This window comes from Gossypium raimondii, chromosome 13 (genome assembly GCF_025698545.1).
Source record: "Gossypium raimondii isolate GPD5lz chromosome 13, ASM2569854v1, whole genome shotgun sequence".
Taxonomy (NCBI): Eukaryota; Viridiplantae; Streptophyta; class Magnoliopsida; order Malvales; family Malvaceae; genus Gossypium; species Gossypium raimondii.
Window position 1 is genome coordinate 57,412,930 of NC_068577.1, and position 17,896 is coordinate 57,430,825.

The window sequence follows — 17,896 nt, forward strand, 5'->3', positions numbered from 1 at the left end:
CATCAATCATTTGATAAAATTAACCCAAAAACGACGACGGATTCAAGATTGAAAATACATATTTCAAAGGTATAATTATGATTTTCATCCTCTACTTTATTAAAACTGATAAATTAATCTTTCTACTTTAAATTTTCAGATTTTGATTCAAGAAGTTAGTCCAATTGTTTGTAAACAAATTCATTTAAACTGTTGGTTTTGTTAGTTCGTTGCATATAAATTACTAAATTATTGATTTTTTAATTACGTGAATATGAGTAATTTGAATTAATTATTTTTAAGTCAGCGGTTTAACGACAATGTTTAATAATATTATCTAATTGGATTAATTTATCTTTTTTTTGTAAAATACGAGGACCAAAATAAAAAATAAAATAGATAGACTAACTTCTCAATATTTATAAAATAAAATGACAAAGTTGATAATTAAACCTATTTCAAAGGTAAAACACTAAAAAATCAAATTTAGCAAAAGGACTAAATTGATAAAAATAAACAATACAAAAACCTTTTATACAATTTGACCTAGGAAAACCACCGAAATTAAAATCAAATTCTTTTCATCGGTAAAATAATTATCCCTATTTAACAAATCCGTCATTTTAGAAAATCCCCAAGCCCAAATCTGTCATTTTAATTCCTATATAAGTACCCTTCGCTTTCCAAATTTTACTCTAATAGCAGACCCTTGAAAAAATTAAAAAAAAAATACATTTCCATATATATATTTTTTTTCATTTCAATCTCTGTTTAAAAAGCTTTCTCTTTTAAAGATTTTTATTTTTATTTTCAAGCAAGTCATCTTCTTGAAAACAAAAAGAATTCTTTTTTTTTTTTTAATTTTTGTGAAAAAATTAATTGGAAAATTGTGAATTTAACCATCCAAAGGCAAAATATTTCATTTTTAAAATTTCTGGGTTTTTTTTAGTGAAGAAAATCGACAAGGAAGAGAGGTTGAAGAAGACCCAGATGTCAAAACGGCGGCGTTTTAACAGTTGGGATTGATCGAAAGCTTAAAAAGAAACAAAAAAAAAAAGATTGCTTTTTTTTTTGTTCCGATGGAGCAAGGTTAATAATAGGGTAGTTAAGTGTTTGTTTTCAATTTTTCATTGATGGGAAAAGTGGTATTAGGGGTGGCAGTAGGGGTGGCGGTGGCGGCGTGTACGGTGGCGGCGTTGGTAGTAGGGAGGAGAGTAAGGAGTAGAAGGAAGTGGAAAAGAGTGGTTGGGGTTTTAAAAGAAATGGAAGAAAGCTGTGAAACAACAGTTGGGAGATTAAAACAAGTGGTGGATGCCATGGCTGTTGAGATGCATGCTGGTTTAGCTTCTGAAGGAGGATCCAAACTCAAAATGTTGCTCACTTTTGTTGATAATCTACCTTCTGGGTAATAAAAAAAGCACCCATTTTTTTACAAGGTTTTTTGTTGCTTTGGATTTGGTTCATTGCTCTATTTTTTATTATATTTTTGTGGATTTTGGGTGGGATTAAAGATTGGTTTTTTATAGGTCTGGCTATTGATGCATTGTTCATATATACATATATTTGAGATTGAATGTGCTTTGCTGGACTGTACTAATTTTGATTCTTTTATAAATTTCTCTTCTTTTCTTGCTTAAGATTAAAAATGGGGTTTATTGGTTTTACTCATTGGTGCATTGCTGGTGAGATTAAAGGTTGGGTTTTTATAGGTTTGGTTATTGATGCATTGTTCATATGTACAGTTGAGATTGTCTATGCTTGTTGGACTGTACTAATTTTGAAAAATTCTTTTATTTTTCTTGCTTGAGATTAAAAATGGGGTTTATTGATTTTACTCATTGGTGCATTGCTCCTTTTTTTTTATATTATAATTTTAGATTTTTGGTGAGATTAAAGATTGGGTTTTTATAGGTTTTGCTATTGATGCATTGTTCATATATATATATATATATTTGAGATTGTGTATGCTTGTTGGACTGTACTAATAAAATCACCCATTTTACAAGTTTTTGTTGCTTTGGATTTGGTTCATTGCTACAATTTTTATTATATTTTGTAGATTTATGGTGAGATTAAAGATTGGGTTTTTATAGGTTTGGCTATTGATGCGTTGCTCATATATATATTTGAGATTGTATATGCTTATTTCCTTTTGAAAAATAGGGTTTATTGATTTCAGTCATTGGTGCATTGCTCCTTTTTATTATTATAATTTGTAGATTTTTGGTGAGATTAAAGATTGTGTTTTTATAGGTTTTGTTATTGAGGCATTGCTCATATATATATATATATTTGAGACTGTTGGCTTCTATTCCACATTGTTGGCATCTAACGGTATAAAGAACTATTCGAGGTATTAACGTACTTAAATTACAATAGCAGATCAAATCCGTTCCGAGCTTCATGAATGATAAAAAAGAATGAAGGGAATGGAACTAGCATTTCTTTTTCTGATTAAAATTAGAAATTTCTGTTTCATCATGGGATTTTAGATGTGCTGGTTTGATGATGATTTGCCTTTATTGGGCTTTACATGTTAATCCGGTCGTGCGTTCTTTTATATATATTTATCTTTTTTTTCTTTCTTAAGTCGTGTTAGTAAAAGAAGTACTTATTTTTTTCGTCAGGAGTGAGAAAGGAATTTTTTATGCTCTAGATCTTGGAGGTACTAATTTTAGGGTCTTACGGGTTGAACTAGGAGGTCAAAGATCCGATTTGGATCCAGATGTTGAGCAACAACCCATTCCCGAGCAGTTGATGACTGGCAGAAGTGAGGTAACTAAAAGTTCCGAAGTTGCCAATACTCAAGAAACATATGAAATGGTATTATTGTCGACCGGAATGTAGTAATGTGTTTCACTTTTGTGCAGGACCTTTTTGATTTTATAGCTTCATCGTTGTATCAATTTGTCGAAAAAAATGATTCTGTGCAATCTCCGATCACAAAACTACTCGGGTTTACATTCTCTTTTCCGGTTAAACAGACATCTGTCTCGTCGGGGGTTTTAATAAAATGGACGAAAGGATTCGCAATTAGAGACATGGTTAGTGTTTCGTATTTTTTGTGTATAAGTGCTTTTACAAAACTATGTTAGTCCGCATTTTCATTTTTCTTGAAGTAATCATACCCGGCCCATATCCGGATATGGGTACGATGATACGGTTCGTGAGAAATAACCCTTCCAACTACATGGGAAACTTAGAAAAGAATTGAATTTCCCATGTTAGAAACATCTTTATAGAATACTCGTACCTGAGTTTGAGTAACAAAGTTGGAACTTATGTTTTTGTAGGTCGAAAAAGAGGTTGCTGGAGCTTTACAACAAGCACTGACCCGGAAAGGTTTAAATATGCGAGTTTCTGTGCTGGTGAGCTCTAAATCTTCGATGTAGGTTTAATTTATACGTTTCTCGATCTTAAGGTAACTACCGAGAAATAAAGAACGGCATGATGCTTGATGATATTTCTAACACCTTGTTCCTTAGCGTACGCATGCTTTTCTCGATTTTAGTGGGCATGGTTGTAGGCATGATTTACAGCTTAGTCATTCAAAATCAGGATTTTGGTCCGATTCATAGTAGATTTTGTTTGATATCTATGGATTTTGTTTGAGAGAAGTAATAAACCGAGTCGGCTTTTGAAATATATACACATTTGTGTGTGGATATATATATCTTAGTTACATTTTTGGATAAATTTCATGGATTTCTTAAGCAGGTGAATGATACTGTTGGAACATTAGCTCTCGGACATTATCATGATGCAGACACTGTTGCTGCAGTGATAATTGGGACAGGTACGAATGCCTGCTACTGGGAACGGACTGATGCTATCATTAAGTGCCAAGGACTTCTTACAACTTCCGGTGGCATGGTATCCGTTCTTTTGGGGTTTTTTTTTTATATTTTACTTTATATTCATATGTAGTCGATTTCATATATCATGAATTCATGTTATTTTGTTTTTATCTCATGATAAGGTTGTCAATATGGAATGGGGGAATTTTTGGTCATCTCATTTACCAAGAACTTCGTATGATATCGAATTGGATGCCGAGAGTCCTAATCCGAACGATCAGGTAGGGTTATGTCTATAGATATGTTTTTAAATCGATAATAATGGTGGACCGGATTTGAATTTCTTGAAACTTTTTTCAGGGCTTTGAGAAAATGATATCAGGCATGTATTTGGGTGACATTGTTAGGAGAGTGATTTTAAGGATGTCAGAAGAGTCGGATGTTTTTGGACCGGTTTCTTCCAGGTTATATTTGCCTTTCACCTTAAGGTATGCTTCCGTGTAATATTTTGTCATGTCGTGTTCTTTTCCTGTTTATCGAATTTATCGAGTCCCATATCTGATTTCAGGACACCATTAATGGCTGCAATGCACGAAGACGACTCCCCCGAATTAACACAAGTTGCAAGAATCTTAAAAGACGTTCTTGATGTAATCTGACTCCCAACGCCCTTTGTGTTTGGTTTTTTTCCGGTTTTTTACACTTAACGTCTTTCTCTTTTCAGATCCCGGACATTCCCTTGAAGGCCAGGAAGCTCGTCGTGAAGATATGCGACGTGGTAACTCGGAGAGCCGCTCGTCTGGCAGCAGCTGGCATCGTTGGGATCTTGAAAAAGATCGGCCGGGACGGAAGCGGTGGCATCACGGGCGGAAGAAGTAGAAGCGATATCAAGATGCGAAGAACGGCGGTGGCGGTCGAGGGAAGTTTATACACACAATACACAATGTTTCGAGAGTATTTGCACGAAGCGTTGAACGAAATATTGGGAGAAGATATTGCACGGCACGTTGTTGTTATCGTAACGGAAGACGGGTCGGGGACTGGAGCGGCTCTACTCGCGGCTTCACATTCATCGGAAAATGTCAATAACATACAATTGATATAAATATATGTTCATATACATATATAGATATAGTCCCTGTAAATGTGGAAATCAATATCATATCTTTTCAATATATTTAAAAAGAAAAGGTTTGTTCCCCACTTTGTTCAATTGTATCCCAAATTATTATTATTTTTTCAAGGTTAATTGTATATTTTGATGATATGGATATTTGAAAAAATTATGCTTATATATTAATTGAGAAAATTAATATAATTTTTTTGGCAATTAAAAAATGTTTCACTTAAATATCATGATGTAAAGTTTGGTGAATCATGGGTTTAATCCATGTTGATTCAAGTTTTTCCCCCATTATTTTTTCATAATTAGTACATGAGAAATTTGTGTTTCCAAAAGGGTAAAAAAGTAATACGGAGGTTGTATTTTGTATTTTTCATGGATAAATTAAATTATGCATGAAAGTTATTTTGTTAAAAATTGATCTTTGTATATCAACACGAGATGCATGTGGCACATCACATGTATCTGTCTAGATATTCCGTCAGTTTTCTTTGATCTACTGTTACGTAGATTTTTAATAAAGGGGGTAAAATGTAATTTGATTACTAATACAGGGGCCTCATTGATATTTTTATAACTTAAACAAAAACTTTCGAATAATTTTAATAATAATTTTATAACTTTTCAAAGTTAAACGATGAAAATATAAATCTATTAATAATTAACGATTTTAAATATAATTTACCCTAAATTTTAGACAATAAACCACCAAACCCGACCGACTGCTGTAATAAAATTAGTAAACATTCCAAGTCATACCTCAAATTTATTAATGACGTGTAATTTTGGGGTTAAAGAAAGCATTGAATTTGGGCACCTCCATTCAATATGATTGGTGCCCCCAAGTCCACTTAGATTTTTTAATTTAGTGCAATAAACAACACATCAGACATTTGGTTTTAATGATTTCATCAAACAAACATGTCATTTTTTGCAACCATTTTTGTGTTTTCTTCTTTTGTTGGTAACGTCATTGTTGTTTCTTTCTTTCTTTCTCGACTTTCCATCCTCCTTCAACAGTGCTTTATTATTATTATTATTATTATTTTGGTTGTTATTTTTTCGGTGAATTATAAGAAGTCAAAGCCCTAACAACAACGCGACTAGCACAGCTCGAACTTAGGCTACACATGAGGCGGTAAACACCCTGACCATCAGACTAATACACGAGATTCAAAGTGTTTTATTTTTAATTTTTTATTTACGATTTTAACGGATTTTTATTTGATATGTATATTATTAATATATTATCAATGAATCAAATGATATTATTTTAATTTTAATGTTGTGCATTTATTTTAATAACTAGATAAAATCATTATATATGAATTTATATATCTATACATCATTAGTGCATTAAATATAATCCTAATTTTTTTTGTGCAAGTCTTATTTAACTATTTTAATCTACTTTTGGCTCGAGCATGTTTTTGGGTAAACTACATTAGTAGTCGATCACTATGTTTACTTTTTCAATTACCTTTTTGTCACTTAACTATCTTAAATTTTGAGTGTTTTCATTTTTTAAGTTAGCTAGTTAATGACCAAAAAGGCAAAATTAAATAATTAAACGATTATTTGAAACTTTTTATAGTTAGGTGACAAAAAAATCATAATTAAGTAATTATTTTGTAACTTTTCATAATTTGATGACCTCTATAGTAATTTATGTCATGTTTTCATAGTTTGGTTCAAAGAAAATGTGAATTTTTTGTATCATATTTAAAACATTATATAAATTTTACAGTTGTTATGTAAAAACTTTCAAACAAGTACATAAAGATTTCTCTATTTATCACTTAATATAATCAATTTTATTTTTAAAAGTTTATATTAAAATTAATTCTCTTTAGTTTATAAAAAAATTAAATACTTCAATTAGCCTTTTGATTTTTATCCAAAAAATACAAAACAATGTAGATAGTTATCTTAATTAGGTTAAAATATAGTCTAAGTCCTAGTTCTTTTCATTACAGTTGAATTTAATTCACCTACTTTTATTTCTAAAAATTTAATCCCTTCAATTTTCAAATTTCAAAATCCATATCCAACAAGAAAAAATGATACTATAATGAGCTTAAAATTAACAGGAGTTTTAATGGTATTAATAATTAGACTTATATTTTTAAATCCGAAAAGTAGAGGGACCAAATTCTTTGAAATAAAAGTGAGAGGACTAAACTTTAAATGCATAAAGAACACAGGGACCTAAAGCATATTTTGACCACAAAACTAACACTAAATAAAATTATAAAATTAATAGTTTTTATAATTCAACGTTTAGGATTATCAAAATATTGAAAGAGTCTGCAGTTTGAGTATGGATACAAGGGTTTAGGGACAAAACAATTCCATTAGAATTGTAGTTCAAACTAGGCTTATCAGGCAACTCAACTACTTGAAAAAAGAGTACATATACGATAAAATCTTAACATCGAATCGGTACTTTTCATTTGCCGAGTTATCAAAACGGTCATGTCTACTTCTGGCGAAATAAACTAAACTACGGCAACCGATCATGTAGCTAAATAGAATCTTTCACTTTTCTTCATGTACATGAAAAAAATTGAAGGGTGAAAGAAGGGTAGTACCCATTGATGTTGAGAATGGATTAAGTTACACAGCAAGTCATGCAGTTACAACTCATTGCTTAGCCGGCGAAGGCCAGAATAAACAGCTTTCCGGAAAAGAGGATGGGCATCTTCAGTGAATACCTCTGCATCCAGCTTCTCGATGTGAGGCCATATCTGCCAAAAATGCAGATCAGTAGAAAATATTAGAAATATTAAAATCCTGTTTGCTGCACAGTCAATGATCACAAGAGCTTTTGTTCAAGGAAATGCAAAGCAAGCATGCATTCAAGGAAACAAGGATTAAGCTGCTACACTATGTTGCTCGGACTCTTCATTTTTCTTGAAGTTCTCGTCTCTGACACATTTTTGGACATGGTACGAGACTATAACCCTCCAAGAACCCCTCAAAGCTTATCAAGGGGTATGGATAACTTCTTTTTTCATTTCAATATTTTGGAATTATAGGTGAGATCCAATCCATTTATACTTGTTTACAATGTTATACCCATATCAGGCCTAGCTTTCCACTAGCTTACAAAGCACCTAAAACCACAAGCGATCATATTTGGAACATTTTCACATGAGATTTATCAACTTTTCTGACGAGGAGTGAGAAGTTATAAGAGACCATAAGCAGCCAAAAAGAAGGCTGTATGGAGTTAGACCGCAATAGTCAAACTTATTGTTGGTCTCCTCTTAAATCGGGCCAGTGTTAAGCAATGTTCATTGAATGTTAGCATAACTACTTCCTAGTCAGAAAGTTTCACCTTGGGGAAAAAAAAGGAAAAAGAAAAAGCTTTTTGTTGATTAAAAGAGATTTTTAATATCAGTTACTTTTTCAGAGAAGTACTGCAGCAGCTATAGAGGAACAAAATTTGGTGACCATAGTGTCAGAAAAACACCACAAGGTCATCAAGACAATGCAATTCCCGAAGAGCTCAACAAACAGTACTTACCTCAGATGCATATTGCCGTGAGAAAGCCTTGACATAGCCAAGAGTTGATAAACACCACTGTTCTTTTTCCCTTACATTGTAACCATTTGTCGTTTTACCCCCATTTGATTGACTGCAACATAGAAATAAAAAATAATTAATTCATGGTTATTTTGATGTATCATTAAACGACAATGTACAGAAAGATAAATAAAGACAATGGGCCAGGGAAAGTTGGGGAGTTGGGACCTTTTCTTTGGTCTTTCATTCTCATCATCCACCTCCATGGTTGATGGTTCTTCGATGTCAACAGCCATTGAATCTCCATTGACAGATTTTAATGATTGCAATGTTCCATCTCTAGATGCATCAGGCAAACGCTCCATCAACACGTTGGAGAAGTTTTTGTATAGAGAGAGGAACAAAACCTATACATTTCAATTACATAGAAAAGTAGAATAAGGTAATTGGAAGATAAATTCTGATAAGAGAATGTTAATCAGATAATTTTGGCTTAGTTACAGACCAAGAAAGACTGGGACAGTAAACATAAGAAAGGGTTCAGGAAAATTAAGAACAAGAGAACACATTCAAACAAGTAAATATATATCCCACTTCATTACCCCAAAGAGATTACTTGGGTGCATAATCAAGAGTAACTAAACATGCATTTAATCATCAATTCATGGCATTTTGAGGGCTTCCACAATCATTAATACAATGGTGTTTAAGAACAATTGTGACATTCAAGACGGACCAGGACATGATAGTTAAAAGGGATGTAAAGAACTACTGATCTACACATGAACCATATAAAATTGTTCAATTACATGCTTTAGAATAAGTACTGAAGATTTCAACCACAAGTACAAAGTTATCCCACAAATTTGCAAAGCCAGTAGACAAAAAATCGAAGTTATGTTAGTTGAATATAGTACCTCATTTTCATCTAGTGCTCGAGCAAAAAGAGCCTCCTTGGCCTCTAAAGAGTCATGCATGGATACTGTCTCTTCCTTGGTCTTTTCAGCCACAGATTTTAAATGCTTTAACTTTGTAGGGTTTTCACCAAGAACAGGTTCACCTTCCACTAGGGTAAGCTTTGACTCAGCAGCCTCCAAATCTGCTTTTGCCTTAGATGCAGCTTCTTCTGCAGATACAACACTCTTCTTCAGAGATGAAATCTCTTTCCTTAGATCAGTGATACGATTGTATGTCTTACTAACTGCATTCCTCAGAACCTGTGGAATTAAAAAAGCCTTTGAAATGGAAATAACTTTTGAAAGACAATTAACATGAATTGAATAACCACACAGAGAGATGATTAATTCTCCAAAGAGAATACAGGATGGATGAATACACAAGCAGTTACAGTGTTAGAACAAGTACGTAGCAAGAAACTATGGAACACACATTTGAAGTCATGCTTTTGTTTGTGGGAAGGAGGGGGAAGTGAGGAGTTGGTAACAGGCAAAAATAAGCTGAATTTGTTGATATACCTCCCATGGACGATCAGATATATGAAATTGCTCAATGTTTTCTGGAGAGAAGACCCATCTCACAATGGCCAAATTAGATATAAGACGATAACCCATCATTCTATCAATTGTTATGGCTGTCATCTGTGCATTGTTCTTCCAATATGAACCAACTTCAGATATGAGCATGACCTGCTTATCTTGATCAGAGCAAAGTTTTGCCATGACCTGTCCATACCTCTCCAAGACAGTGATCAAATGAGTGAAACTTTTAGACCCAATGTCAAGAAGAGTTTGTATAACCACACTGAGGGTAATTTCCTGGCCGTGAATAGGATAGACAGTTTCCTCAACCCATAAAATTATTTCACGTGCTGTCTGCCTTCCTTTCACCTTGTTGCTAAGCTCTGCAGAGAGTGCCTGCTCTTGTTCAGTCTTTTCTTGATCATCCGCTCCACTATACTTAAAATTTGGACCACCCTTGGGTGGTAGCAACTCTTCTAGAGCAGGTGCATTCTCAATGCTCTGAGATTAAGTGTTACAAAAAGAGAAATGTTACAAAGATATAGCAACATGCCGAGGTTAGTATAATACCATGTTTGGTACAAATTGATAGAACACCTTAACAACTAAGGGAGGTTAAGAATATTTTTAACCATTACTAATTGCCCCAACCAAAACCTACGGTTTTTTTTTTTTTTTTTATATATCTTTATAGTACTTCCAGAACAGAAAAGCACTCTAGCATGTTTCCATACCTGCTTTATTTTGTCCCAATATGACAAACGAACTTCTCTTTCCAAGACCTCTTGAACAAATACACGCTGTGGAGCCCACTTTGGGAGGTCTAGGACATAAGCCCATTCTTCCCAAGGCCAAATAAATTGGAAATTTGATCTGTGGAGCCAAGAATTACTATTAAATGCAAAGAAATCAGCTGAAAAACCTTAAAGCAACATCCTGAAAGGTGCAAAGGGCTAAGTTGGTGTACTGGACATCTAGCCAAATCATCAGTCATTAATTGGATGCAATATCCAATGTGCCAAGAATCATATCATCAAGCATAAAAGGAGAAAAAAGGCATATATATTGTTAATAAATAGCAGAATTTAATGCAGACTTACAGATGGTGTGAAAACCAAAGGATAAGGCGTGTCCGACATTCCATGTCTAAATCAGCAATTTTATCAAAAAGAGCACGAACTGCACCAGCTACAACTGCAGGAAAGGCCCCAGGGAGAGCCTAACCATTAAACTACAACATCAGACACTTTAAGGGGCAAACAATTTCTTATAAAAAGACAAAGATATAATTAAGTGATAATTGCTTCTATACTACCTTACAGAGATCCATAATAACCAGTGTGTAATATATTGGCTTGAATGGGGGTTGTGGTAACAAAAGCAGCTGCAACAACACAGAGGAATCACTTCCATATGAGGCTCTAGTACGCAAAACATAGAAGCAAGAATATATAACATTCTGTTGTTTAACTTTTTTTTAGTTTTTTTTACACAAGCAAAAATATTGCAGAGGTATCACTTCCATATCTACTTAAACATGTAACAATTTAATTTCCTCCTATCTCCTAAATCTCCAAGAATCATCATTTAAGTTTGATGATTTAAAATAAAATTAGAGGAAGGTGTTAATTTGTTTTAATTGATTGTACTAACCAGTGGCCTCCTTTGGTATGGATTCCAATAAGAGGCAGATAATGTATGCATAAAATACAATACTTATACATTGAGGTTTCTAACTCTATTTTAAAATAACAAAATGGCAGATCACATGCAAGTTCAAGCCAATTATACATTACAGGAAATGTGAAACTATTAAGTGTTGTTGTCCGCATATTACAGGTGCAAAAAGAATTATATTCCTGTTTATATTTTATGTAACAACACCTGAAGAAAAGGCCTAAATCAGATTCTTTCTATGGGAAAATAGCAATAGAACATATAAAAGATCTTTTACCTGGGAGAATATTGTCTCTGCCATTAGATACTCATATCGGAAGGGCACAGGCAAGCCTACCATGAAAGCAGCACATTCCTTTCGACTAAAGCAAGGAGGAGAAATAATTAAAACTAAGACCAAAGGCCTTGACATACTTTTACAAACCAAATTATAAGGAATTATTTCATTTTAAAATCAAAAGAAACAAGATCTGGCTAATGATCCAATTAAAGAAAATAATGAATAACTCCAGCAAACAGGACAGCAGCTGCTTCACCAGACCAAAGCTGACAATTATTGACAGTCCAGTTTTTAACTCTTTCAAATGCAACTAAATGGTTAAATAAAAAAATGAATAAACCTATCTTTAACTGCTTCTAATTGTCGGTGGCTATCAAGCAGATTGATTTTTTCACTATTGTTTATGCAAATAATACAGCATTAAATTCTAGCATTTTCACAAGAGTTCAACAAAAGGGTGGGTAAATGAATAATATTCAAAATGAAATAAAATATTAACTTGTAAACTACTGTTTTCTCATTCAGATACAAACAAACTACTATTTGAGAAATCCATGACCTCCTGACTTGCATCTAGTCCTCCAATAATTTTCAAGCATGTATAGTTTGTAATGAAAAGAATAAGTATAATTATTGCAAAAAATAAAGTCATTAAAGAACATAAAAGAAGAAAGTGACAGGTCAGTATTGTGTACACACCATCCATTGAAGAACAAAAGCACATCCAGTAAATACTCTTCAACAACAAAGCGATCAATTGGCTGCAGATCCTGTCAAATAAAAGAAGAAATGAGACATAGAGAGCTATAAAGGAAAACCCAATAGGAAAGCGGGATGAATAAACACAAGCTGTTATGGGCAACTAAGCTTTAAGCCATGAACTCCATGACCATCTTTGTTGAAGTAGGTAACTGGTAGCAGCCCATGAAAAATTCAACAATGACATCTTAAATAATTTTACCTCTGTTTTGCTAGCAGGAAAAATATTAAGCCTGCGCATCCTTTGAGGATACTTCAACTCTGCATCATGCTTTTGCTTTCCATAAGCTACAGCAGAAATTGTTGAAGGAAGCTCAGGTTGCTCAGGACAGCTAATGGGTCCAAACTCATGAGACTTTCCAGCAACCAGCTGCGCTTCAAATGATAAGTGAGGCCTTGGAACTAGCAAACAGAAACATAGCAATTAAAATTAGTCATGCAGATGAGGCAAGGGTGGTAGGGGATGAGAAGTAAAGTAGAGAAGTCGAAAGCTACTCCAATGCAATTATGAAATGAGAGAGAGATGGAAGAAACCACGGAAAATAAATTTGTATATAAAATTACATCATAAAATATACTAAAGAACTTGCTTCTACTGTCAAATTAAGACATGTTTACATTTATAACAAGAGTGAAGGGTTCAAAGTTATAAACTAAACAAAGAATGGACATATTACCACTTTCAACTTTCCACCCATTGCTAGATAGAACTTGTATCCGTTCCCATAAATCTTCAAGGAAATCCTGAAAGAAAATTAAGAAAATTACTGATGAAGAAAGCATGGAGATTATGACAAACTAACAATAACGGAATCACATAATCTAGTTCTGTAGACCATCTTCACAATTACTGGATCAAACTGCTAAAGCCTAGAGACTTTGGAAGTCAATTAATTGCCATACCACAAGTATCCCTAAAGCCAAAAGTTGTCAATTAAGGAAAGGTAAGGATAGATGGATTGCATCAGGCGATTTACCTTTTCAACGTCACCTCCAGACTCTTCATCCTCAAAAAAAGATAATCCAGAGTCAGAAGTATGCCTTCGAATGCTCAAATAGGCTTGTATACCAACCAACACTCTTTCTATCTCCTCAGGAACTTGCTGAATACATAAACATTTGGTTCTTTCAGAATACACAGTATGAACCACAGTTAACTGAATGAATTTATCTATAACCGTGATAGGCATAAATAAAAGAAACCTATAAGAATTATGAAATATATTCACCAAGAATCATGTGTCAACAATCATAAAATAGTACAATCTAAAATGTTATGAAACCTAGGAAGCAGAAACCAGGTGCCAAGTGAAGTACATACTAATTTTCCGGAAAGGTTTTCTCGTCATTTGAAATTTACATTGCTTCCTTTGGATGAAGAGACCATCCTTATCCTATAATTCTAAACAATAAATTAGTTCGGTTTACTTATAAACAAATATTTTTGTTTCTTTATACCACCATTCCTGTATTATAATTCTTTAAAATTTCCATGTTGCCGTGCCAGACCAAGATATAAATATTTCCAACGGACTGAAAACATAGCTAGTCATATGAATATCAGCATACCAGGTATTAACAACCAACTTAGCAGACAACAATCAAACCACCCAATCCAACAAGACATAATGCTTATTAAGAGCCAAGAAAGGCCTCACCTCTGCGAGTTCTGCTCCTCCCCATGGAAGACAAGATAAAATGCAAATCACATAAAAGTCAGCACGTGCTTGCCAGGAAGGATTTCCTTTCTCTTCATCAACTGTTATGGCAGCTGACGATAATAGAGTTTCAAAAACAACTACAAGTGAAGTGGGTTGGAGAACTTTGCTGCACATCTGTAGAATGCAAGGAAATTGAAAAATAAAGCTTACTGTATCAACTTCAAAATAAGTATAAATATATCTTCCATTACAAGGGATCTGAACTAGCAAATTAGTGACAGAATACAAATCAGCAATCGGCTAAAAATTAGAAACTAATCCCGTTATAAACATCCATGTCCATAAGAAACTGGTAAGGAAGCTTCAAAATATGTAGCTGTTGTGAAAACCACATAACCAAAGCTGAAGATGCCTATAAGGTCTCACAAAATATGCACCAGAAAGAATTCATAAATAGTTAAGCAAATCTAGTATGAGTTCGTCTTTTGCCTCAAATTTGTACAGTGTATTTGGTTGCACATGTATTACCATCAAGATTTTGTTAGTAGAATTTCATTCGTAAAAAAAAAAAAAAAACCATTAAATAGTAAGAGTTGAATGGTCTTCAAAATGTATTTTCTTTAATGATGAAATAAATAGAATAGAATGCTCATTCCTGAACTAGCTTTCCTAGTATTTTCACTTCAATCATATGTATGAGGAAGTTACTGCCACCAGACATTCAGGAACATGCCCAAAACAATCACTACAGCACTATTATAGACAAATATATAACACCATACGTACCAAAGCAGTCAGAAACCGCATTAAAATACGAATCCCGTCACAATTTCCAGAATCCAGAGCATCCTGAAAAATCCAACATGGAGAGTGTTAGAAAAATGTGCACTGGAGAGGGGAAAAAAACCTTGAAGGCTAAAACCACACAGGAATGACCTCTTGAAAAGCATTTGAATTAGAAACTTGCTCACCTGAAAACTATTTTGTGTATTCTCAACTATTTTTTTAACGAAGTCTTCATCTTCCAAATTTAACAAACCAATCTGAGAGGAAAGAGAGAGAATGAGGTATTAAAACCTGTAGGCAGTGTCACTAAACTTGCAAGGGGTTAAAGGAGCATCCATGAATATAAGTATTGACAATAAGAGGTTTCTACAAATAAATAAAAAAAGGGAAGTTCTACCCAAAAGTATATCTTGCATCAACGTTTTAATCTCTTTATAGAGTTCTCACACAACTTTTAGCTTGCAAAATTAGCATCTCTTCCACAGGATTAGTGGCAACATTTATACATTATCTATGCTGAAAATAAGTCCATTGAGAAAAAACTTTATTGTAACAATCACACCATGAGAGGTGTGTCAATATAATTGACTACTTTTATTTACACAGCTGACGCTGTCAATTAATAGAAAAGCAACAAAGGAAAACAGAAAAGAGCCTTCAAAAGGCTTAGAAGAAAAGCCATACCAATGTTCCATACAATGGAATCTTGTGAGGCAATTGTTCCGCACATTGGAGAAGGAACTGTCAGGATAAGAAAATAAATAAATAAATGCTTTGGCAATTATCAGCAGCTGAATCAAACGTGACAAAGTACCAATTACAATATGTTAATGAGCAAATAAGTCAATCTGCATACAAAGAAATCTCCAATTTTTGGCTTGAACTTAAACTCCGTTAAAAGGGAAAAACCTCTTTTCTTTTTGAAGTGTTTCAAAACGTATGTGGGGACAATAATCAAATGAAACATTCAATAATCTGTATATACCTCAAGCAGGAAAATATCTAATTATTAGAAAAAAGATACTCAAACTCTTCAACTCACAGATCTCCTCTTTCATTGGAGTGAAGTTCTTTTATTAAAAGCAATCTTGGATACTCAAGTCTTTGTTTTTCCTTTATACTTTTTTAATACATTCTATCCAAATTTTCTTGATATATCATGGTTACTGTCTGTATTTATACCTTGCTGTCTTTATGTGTTCTTGCAATGCCTTCAACTTATCAATATAACAAAAAGGAACCATTTTTCTCTCAACTCAACAATTAAGATATTTAAGAACTTCATTTGAATATTTCAGAGCAACAAACAAAAACTTAAAGAAAAACTTCAATGTTACAAAATAGTTTAATAGTAAGTTATATCTAATTATAAACAATTTTCCAACTTCTAATTTATTTTTCTCTAGTAACATTCTAGGTTGCCGGTGAAAAAAAAAGCTAACTCCCAATGCAAATCCAAAAGAGCTCCACTCCAAAGCCTAATACAATTACTTCCTCCACTAATTACTAAAATATCTTATGATTTTCAACCATGCCAATATTAAAAAAACAAATATAAAAGAAAACTTTAAAGAGAGAGAGAGAGAGAGAGAGAGAGATTACAGATAAAATTTCAGCAGAAGAATGCCCCAACTCTCTCCGTAAAGCTCCAAAGCAAGTTTCCTGTAATTTCAAAAACAAAAAAGTGATCAAATAATTCAATTTATGAAGAAGAAAAAACACGATGGATTAGGGTTTATTAACGGGAAAACAAATTAGAGAGAGAAAGGTACGGACAATGTGGTCTTTAAAATCGGAAGAGGAACTGTACTCTGAGCTTTTATCGCCAATTCGCAGAAGAAGATTTCTCCAGCTGCTCATATTTTCTTTCCTGATTTTCCTCTCTTCTTTTTTTTTCTAGGGAAACAAACAAGTTCGTGATTGGAGAAAAAAACCAAAGTGTGGGGAGAACAGGACACTGTAACTGAGGGATTCTGCTTCTGCAGGGTTTTTTACTTTTTGGGATAATATCTTATATTAAGCCCCTAAACTATTTTAAAAATGTTAAATGTTGAACCTAAATTAACCCTATTCATGGGTCGGGCCGGATAGGACTAAGGCTCGATTCTAAAAGATTTTCAAGCTTGAGCTCGAGTTCGGCCTACTCAGGTTTGTCCAAATGACTACTTTTACTATTTAAAAATAATAAAAAACTTAATTTAATTTTAAAGATATATAAATATTAATATAAAACTATTTTATATATTTTATTATTTCAAACAATAAAACGGATTAGTCCAAGTTGAAAATTTTAATCAAGCCCAACCCAAGTGGATCGGGCCGAACAAGTCTTCCGGCCCATAAACACTTCTACTTTTTATCAAATTATAATGTAAGGTCAATTTTGTATAAAAAGGCTTTTGTATTATAGTTTTCTTTTAAATTAGTAGGGTTAAAGTATATTATAGGTATCTAATCAAATTAGTCCCTCTGTTATTAAATGAATCAAATTAGTCCCTCTGTTATTAAATGAAACAATTTAGTCCCTATACTAGTAAAAGAATCAAATAAGTCTAAATTGTTATAAAACTAAATTTTACTATATAAAAATGTTTTAAAATTTATATTTTTCGATTGCAGTTCAACTCCAAATAAAAGATTTTATTTACGAACTATAAAAACTTTAAAATATTAACTCATTAAGCAAGAAGTTATATTTTTAAATAGTAAATGTTAAATCTATTCCAATTTGGCCTTATCTAATTCATTTTAATAGCGACTAAATTGATCCAATTAATAATAAAGTGACTAATTTGGTCGATTCCTATAATAAAATAACCTTCAAGGT

The 17,896-nt window shown here is 33.1% G+C and overlaps 2 protein-coding genes across 3 annotated transcripts; one reads left to right on the forward strand and one right to left on the reverse strand.

Annotated features, from left to right (window-relative positions):
* Positions 1-694: 694 nt before the first annotated feature.
* LOC105783629 (hexokinase-3) lies at positions 695-5,094 on the forward strand. Of its 2 annotated transcripts, none has more exons than XM_052627207.1 (9): positions 695-1,384; positions 2,607-2,754; positions 2,850-3,023; positions 3,273-3,347; positions 3,694-3,852; positions 3,959-4,057; positions 4,137-4,264; positions 4,345-4,426; positions 4,501-5,094. In XM_052627207.1, the coding sequence occupies exons 1-9, from the start codon at positions 1,113-1,115 to the stop codon at positions 4,879-4,881; spliced, it is 1,518 nt and encodes a 505-aa protein (XP_052483167.1). In that variant the 5' UTR covers positions 695-1,112; the 3' UTR covers positions 4,882-5,094. The 2 variants fall into 2 exon arrangements, with proteins under 2 accessions (XP_052483167.1, XP_012464653.1); XM_012609199.2 differs by having other exon boundaries at positions 698-1,384; positions 3,697-3,852.
* Positions 5,095-7,162: 2,068 nt separating this feature from the next.
* LOC105783131 (nuclear cap-binding protein subunit 1) lies at positions 7,163-17,060 on the reverse strand. The gene is made up of 19 exons (XM_012608365.2): positions 16,846-17,060; positions 16,672-16,731; positions 15,754-15,810; positions 15,255-15,326; positions 15,070-15,132; positions 14,281-14,457; positions 13,600-13,725; positions 13,300-13,366; positions 12,825-13,024; positions 12,563-12,633; positions 11,861-11,945; positions 11,222-11,290; positions 11,007-11,125; positions 10,641-10,779; positions 9,904-10,407; positions 9,346-9,645; positions 8,657-8,835; positions 8,429-8,540; positions 7,163-7,646 (listed from the first exon to the last, which is right to left on the reverse strand). The coding sequence occupies exons 1-19, from the start codon at positions 16,927-16,929 to the stop codon at positions 7,536-7,538; spliced, it is 2,595 nt and encodes an 864-aa protein (XP_012463819.1). The 5' UTR covers positions 16,930-17,060; the 3' UTR covers positions 7,163-7,535.
* Positions 17,061-17,896: the final 836 nt, after the last annotated feature.